This window comes from Austrofundulus limnaeus, unplaced genomic scaffold (assembly GCF_001266775.1).
Source record: "Austrofundulus limnaeus strain Quisiro unplaced genomic scaffold, Austrofundulus_limnaeus-1.0 Scaffold4, whole genome shotgun sequence".
Taxonomy (NCBI): Eukaryota; Metazoa; Chordata; class Actinopteri; order Cyprinodontiformes; family Rivulidae; genus Austrofundulus; species Austrofundulus limnaeus.
Window position 1 is genome coordinate 6,269,022 of NW_013952406.1, and position 7,594 is coordinate 6,276,615.

Consider the following 7,594-nt stretch of genomic DNA (forward strand, 5'->3'; position numbering starts at 1 on the left):
ACGGCCCGCCCCCTCTCCCTCACACTGTTTTTATCATGACTCGTCACATTGTTCTCAGGTTGTGCACTTAGGTTGTGCACTTAAAAAATTATAAATCTACTAAAGCCTCTATTGCTTCCTTCCTTCCTTCCTCTTCAGGGAGAGCCAAAGAATAGAGACAGGAAGCACAAGGCAGCACTCCAGGATTTGCTTTGTCAGGACGGCTGACTGAGTGGCACTTCATWAAGTCGACACTTTCTCCAGCTACAATAAAATTTACAACCATAATGATACTCAAGATTTTATTTTATTGAAAAATATAGGTCATTTTAGATATTACAGGAAAAAAAAAAAGATTGGGAATACACTGTAACAGTGAAACAGTGAGGCATAATAAAAGCATAAAAAACACCTCACTCACACAAACCTTTGAAACCACCAGACTATAATGTGTAGTGTGTCAGCTGTAAATATCCAGTTACGCAAACTTATTCTTCACCTCCTATTCTTGGGTATGGTACTTTAAAAAAAACTTTTTATTATTTTTTTAACATACAAGTCTAACTGTTCAACAGTGAATAAACAGACACAAGTGAAAAGAAAATTGGACATTTCACACGTGAAACGACTTTTGGCCTGGAAAATTAGCATATAGCACATCTGTCAGTTTAAGTTAAGGCAGTCAAATCAATCAGCGCCAAGGAAGTCTCATGGATTTAATGATGCAAGAGGTAGAGTCAAGCTGCAATGACAGTGCAACTTACAAAAACAGAAAAGAAAACCGCAATCTTGCCTTAATGCTCTTGCATCTAATGCCGGCTGTGTCGTGTTTTTGATCTGCTGTTCAAACGAACAGACAAAGAAACTGAAAGAGAGATTTTCTAGGATGAAAAAAAGAAAGAAAAACAGAAATTAAACAACAAACAGTGTCTGGTTTACTTTATCTGCCAGTACATTTGAGTTAGAAACAAACAAAATCTACTCATATGTAGTGATGAAAACAGTTTCCATAAGGCAGCCGTCTTGACTGAGTATCAGTTTTTCTGTGGCACAGCAGTTCTTCGGATGTAAAAAAGGGGAAGGGTGTTAACAAGGGCTAATCAGTTTAAACATAAAACAAAAAAAGAAGCTGAACTGTGTGTCTGTTGACAGAAATGTTCAAAAAGTAAACAGTTTATTAGGAAAAAAAAGATAAACAGACAACTGTGTGACACTCTCCCCACCTCTGGTTTCTTCTGATAACACATTTCTTTATAGCCGACCCAATGCATTTCTTTTCATCTTTAACCGAGTCCAGGCCTGGGTGGCAGCCAGTGAATTAATAACAGATCAGAATTTCGGTTTGGGCTTTGTGGTCTTTGCTCTAAATTGGGAGAAGGCAGCCTACGAGAGCGTCACAGGGACCCTGAGTTACATTAAGTTAGAATAAAAAGGTAGTTTGATAGATATGCGGATCTGRGGTAATATGTTTCTGATGAAAGCAGCTCAATGCAGGGCCTCACACTCCAGTCACAAACACAGCTCCCTTTTATTGTGACAAGACGCCCACCGGTGATCCGTGAGTGACAGAGGTCTTCTGTTCTGCTCAGGCCGCATGATGTCCCACAGTTAGAGAGAAAAAGCTCGGAGGCAAAAAAAAAAAAGAGGCGAATCAAGTGAAAACAGACAGAAAGGAAAGAAAAAAAGACTAAACTGGGTTTTAGTTGTGGGAAATGTTTTCTTTTTATACCAAAGTTCCTTTTTAGACAAACACTCCCCACTTGTTTCTGTCGCATTCAAAAAGTCTCTTCCAGCTCGTGTCAGTTGTCCCGGTGCTCAAAAGAGCAAGCTGGGCATCTCCTAAAGGAGGAATTCACACTTTATCAAACAAAAAGTTCCATCTTCTTCACAAGCCATCCCCCAGAGTGCTCTACTACAGCATCACCTTCCRGTGAAAACTCACAAATCGCTTCAGAATGTGAGCTTTTTTGGTTCCCCTAAAAAAAGGGACTCTTGTATGCTCATACATGGATTTCGTCGTCTTCTTCATCCAGGAAAGATGAGAAGTTGCTCTCCTCCTCTGGCGGTGCACTGAATGTGGCGCTGTCAGTATCTCCCGTGTAATTCTMATAGTTTGGTTTCTCATCCAGAGCGGCGGAGCCAGAACTGGACATGGAGCAGCTGTCCAGGTGCAGCATGTGTTTGGGTCGGACCTCAGGGGTGTACTCTGGAGTGTACGGACCCTCATCCTCGGCCCTCAGGTCTACAGAGCTGTCTTGATGCGTGCGGGCCTCCTGGATCGACTCTGACGCGTCGCCGTTTTCCTCCATCTGCCCGTGTCCGTCCTCGTCCTCCTCGCTCTTCGCGCCGTCCTCTTCCTCACCGTGACGGCTGAGGGCTGGTGAGGCTCGGCCCTCGCTGTTCTTGCCTTCCTCGAAGCCGAGATCGTCCTCTTCCTTCTCCATCACGTTCAAGATGTCTCCCAGCATCGAGGGTCCCAGGTCGACGTGGAAGGACATGACGGACTCGGCGTGCTTCATGCCACCTCCGCAGGGAACGACGCCCTCCGGCAGCTCGGTCAGCTCACCGAAGCGCCGCTCCTGCAGCTCCAGGAAACTGGTGGCTGCGGCCGCACCGCCGCCGTCCATCTCCCCCTGCTGCTTAAACGGGCTTGATGACAAACTCTTTGACACCATGCTGTTCCCCGTGCTTTCATCGTTGAGGAAAGGCAGCGACATGGCATTTTTCACATACACGGGGGAGACTTCGGAAACAGTTAGGTTGTTTTCCCCCTGKTCGTCCACTCTGTTTACCGACTGGGAGCGCTTGCTGCTTCGAAAGGTGCGCAACAAGAGGCCGGGCCGGGGGGATCGAGGGAAGGATTTGGTCTCGGGGGTGGGTTCCCCTGAGTGTGAGCTCAGAAAAGAAGTGTCTCCAAAAGCATCGCCGCTGCGGCCCACGTGCATGGTGTGGCGAAAGTCCCCTAAAGGAGCACTGATCATCTCCCTGGTTAAGTCCATACGGGAGCGCCGCTTCGTCTGGGCAGAGGAGGCRACTAGCTGCTTTAAGATCGGCATGGTGGCTGATATTTTTTCCCAGTTAGAGGTAGTCCACAAAAAAGGTWGTTACGATCCTTGACAAAAATATCGATGTTCCTCAACTCCAGTCAGCCTGGGAACCTGAAAATTTGAAATGGAAAAACAAAAATTACACAGAAGCTACACAGAGAAGAAAACTGCTTGAATCAGTTGCAGTGATCTTATCCAATGCATCACATTACATCGCTAAACYTTTTTCTTAAAACCCACAAAAAACATTTCTAGGAATTTCTATTATTCCTCTAATTGCAAGAGCTGAAGCGGTCGAACAACTCTATAATGATAAGTTGTGCTCAACACATCATCTGGGAGATAACCAATAAAATGCATTCAATATATGTAGGAGCGCCACAGGATTTCATTTCCAAACGGTTTAATAAGCGAGAGCAAAACACCAACCACAGGCAGACTCTAATCAGATTAAAAATATATAGCTGAGGACTGGAAGGAATGTTTACTTCTCATCGCACACAAAAAGATCAAAATTTATAACCGGAGATGAAAAATCAATTTCCATTCTGGGCAAAAAGGTTCACACAGTTTTAATTTGCTGTAATTTTTGCTACATTAAAASCGGGCGATGAATATACACACCAGCTCAACAGTCTAATTCCACCCAATTAGYTTCATAATTTATTGGTACTGAAAGGCTCAAGATGTTAAGCCCTCAGACTTTCCACTGGTGATCATGACTTTTTTTGATAGAGCTCATTAGATGGACCAAGACTAAGCATGGAGAGAAAAGACCAGCGTATCAATTCAAACAATTGTAAGATTGAGAAAAAAAAAAAAAACACCTTCAGCTGAGACGATCAGGTCTATGAACTGTAAGAAGTTAGTAAATTCAGTTTTACATCAAATCSTGGCTCTGAAATTTGGTTACATTTAAGTTAAGACAGTAAATTAAACAAAGATTAAGACGACTAGATGCATGTTTGGTCCATTGCAGAGTTGTAAAGTAACTAAGTACAAATATTTTTTTACTGTTTAAGTAGAAACATTGGTAAGCTGTACTTTACTTGAGTAATTATTTTTCAGCGTACTTTTTACTTTTATTCATTACATTTTCACACAATTATCTGTACTTTCTACTCACTACATTTTAAAAAAAATAGGTAAGAAGTAGAAAGTCGTTACTCCTATTTTATTCTGAGTTARTACCTAAAAAAATACTATCCTGATAAATTGTGTCTCCTGGATAGAGTGAATTTAATTGTGGTTGGATGAGAAGTATAAATATATACCATTCTGACACACTATTAGCTTGTACACAACCCATAACAGCTGCACACTGTTAGGAAATATATTTTTTGGAGAAGTCACCTCCCAATAAATGTCATTTTGGAAAATCTAACTGCTCACTTTTACTCAGTACTTTTACTTTGAATACTTAAGTAGATTTTGTGTCAGAAATTTACTTTTGATACTTAAGTACAAAAAATATCAGATACTTTAAGACTTTTACTCAAGTAATATTTTTAGAGAAGACTTTAACGTTTACCAAAAGTATTTTTATGATAAGACGTATACTATATATATATATATACTGTACTTTTACTCAAGTATCACTTTGAGGTACTTTATACAACACTGGTTCACTGTACAAACTGTTGTACGTTGACTTGTAAAGTATGTTATACATGATTCAGCTTAGAAAAAGTTTTAATAATGCTAAATATGTTACCTCAACGTGCATGTGCATCTCGATATGCAAGTTTGCAAGCTTCAAAATTTGCATAAAACACTATAAAGTACCTTGAAAAATAAAGTATAATGACAGATGTGAGGATTTGTGATCAACATGATGAGCGATATTCTGTYTCCATCGTCTTACAGAAAAGTGTTTAAGCCTTTAAAGTTTTGAGTGACGGCTTATAGAGAGTGTTTCTACATTAGTAAGAGCCCAGACAGAGGAAACCACACCGCAGGTAGCGAGTCAGACACACTCACTTCCTCCWCTTCAGGTGCTGCACAGAAGGACAAGGCCAGGGTGTCTCGTTAACTACACAACCCAAAAAAGCAACGTAAAAGTACACATAAAAAGAACACCGTCATGGTGGTCTGCAAGATGAAAATGAAAGCATTTTCTCCAGAAAAAAAAGCCTGACTTCAGGGTAAAAAATTAAAACGTCACAGAAATAGGTCAGAAGAAATGCTTTGTCCTTTTTTAAATTATTTATTCACACCAACATATTAGTGATTAACTTGACATTGACTCTGGAGTCCAACCAAACAGGCTTTTAAAAGAAATCCAAGTTAAGCATTGTTTTTGGCAGAGGCACTGTTGGAGGAATTCGACTGTTTAAAGTGGCAGGCTCTTTAGTGCGTTGACCTCGTTCCTCTGTCTCCACCCCCTCTCTGATTTTACCAGCTGAGCCGCTGCTCCTCTTCCTGTTAATGCAGACACCTGCTTTGGTTCCCATAGAAACAATCTGCTGCAAGCAACGGTGTTTCCTGTCAGAAGCTGCAGAAAGCCCCAGGACTTGTCATCATACAAGCACAGCCTTTTGTCATTCACTCACTCCATCAGATTTGTTTTTTTTTTTTTGATTAGCCGTAGGCGGGAAATTAATTAAAATACAAAAATATCCTTGCAGTGAAAAACATAAAAAGTAAAAAAAAATCACAAGAGAAATTGACACATTTTCAACTACAAAAACTTTCTATGGACTTCAGGCAGCCTTACACAAAAACACGATCTTTCATCTTAAAGAAAAATGTTTGTGATCGAATCAGCCCGTTCTGTTCTCGTTATGAAAAAAATAACGAAGAGGGGGAAGTAACGATGGGGAAATTTTCACACCCTAGCCACACAAAAAGGGACCGTCTTTCTCTTGGGCTTCTGGGTGGCACAATCAAAGAAAAACAACTAACTGATCAAACGAGCAGCGATGGTGAAAGCTCGCCTCCCACTACTTCCCCCGCCCCCCACACAAAACACCCCCCCAAGGCCAGGATCAAGCTGAAGAATCCATTGGTGCCAATTTCAGGGACTTGCAAACCACCAGACAGGCTGCTCGTCATCAGCAAACCAGATCCAGACACACTCCAGATTCATGTTGTTAACATGATCTCCACCTGTGAAACCAAGTTCAGGGTGTTGGGTAAACTATGGAGAAGTGTGAATGTGCACATGTGAGTGCAAGTGGATGACAAAAAAAGGCAAAAAAAAGATTTAAAAAAAAAAGGGCCTGAGAAGGCAGCAGGAATCGTGGGAACCACTGGGTTACAGCCATGGGAGTGTGGGGGTTGGAGTTTTGACGTCGTATAAACAAACTGAGCATTCGGCTGTGCAGAGAAGACGGATCGGGGAACAGGAAGGGAGCAGAAGACCGAGGCACATCTGCATCCTTTCATTTTGACAGGGATGCTTTTCACAAGCTAACACGTGTTGCATTAAAGAAGACATATCTTGCTTTTAGATCCTTGTTTTTCACATTTAAAATTATTCAGTTGGGGTTTTATATAAATCGGAACTGAAAAGCTTTGGTCTGAATCTTCCTTATTGGAATGCCACAAGCCGTTCTTTCACCCTTTTTCTGTGGTGTCTCTCAGATCAACTCGTTTTGAAGCTGTCTCTTTAAATCCAAATGAGGAGCTTCACACCCCGCCCTTCCTCCAGCTTCCAGAGCTGTCTATTCTAGTTTGATAGAGGGGATTACTACAATATTGTGGCGTAAAAAAATGAAGTCCAGACCTTATTTGACAGTTCTGCTGCATGTTCTGTGATGGACTAGTTCAGAAAACATCACAGAAAATAAGAGAACAAAACTGAATGTGGTGAAAAATATGACCCAAAAAGAGAGAGAAACTAAATAAAATCTTTCTGCTCTCTTGGAGACACAACAAAATGCATTTAACAGCTTTTGCATAATACTGTATGTCCTCTTTGAACTCCAGGTCTCGAGCCGTCTGAATGATAAGTGTAGTTTACAAGGTTGACTGAATGACCTTGATGTGGCATTTCTCAGCAGCTGAGTGAAGGGCAGCAGTGCGCCCATGCATGGAAACTGTGATAAACATGAGAACCCTGGGAATAATCTCAAATTACCACCAGTGTCGCTTTACTTATTTTTTTACAGCCATTTGCAAAAATAATCATTCTGTCCATTTCCCAAGTTGTATACCAGCTATGGGAATGTAATGTTAGCTCTGTTTATGCATCACACGTCTATTATCCATCTAAATGCCTAGTTTGGGTCTACTAAGTTTTATTGCTCTAGATTTTAAGGTTCCTTTTGCCTCCATGTGGGTAAAATAGCCCTATTCCATAAAGGAGAGAAATAACAGCTCTTTGCTAATTGAAATAGATTATTTTGTTTTGACAGAATAATCTTATCATCCACTTTTCACTCGAACAGTAACCCCAGAAAAGCTGCAGTAAACCAGATGACGTGAAAAGACAAACATTGGCTGCAAACTTAAGCCATAAGTAACAAAAAAATCACTTCTATAATTACCATTCATCCGTTTAAAAGAAAAAAAATTGTATAGGTCTTCTGGACGGGTTCTTCTCTAATGAAACGTTTCGTCTCTCC

General features: G+C 41.0%; 1 protein-coding gene across 1 annotated transcript in view; it reads right to left on the reverse strand.

The window, feature by feature from the left end:
- Window positions 1–267: 267 nt before the first annotated feature.
- cdc42ep4a (CDC42 effector protein (Rho GTPase binding) 4a) overlaps window positions 268–7,594 on the reverse strand; it is a 10,573-nt gene continuing 3,246 nt past the window's right edge. The window contains exon 2 of the mRNA XM_014025566.1: window positions 268–3,137. Within this exon, the coding sequence (XP_013881020.1) occupies window positions 1,980–3,035 (1,056 nt within the window). The 5' untranslated portion in view covers window positions 3,036–3,137 and the 3' untranslated portion in view covers window positions 268–1,979. The remainder of the gene's footprint in view (window positions 3,138–7,594) is intronic.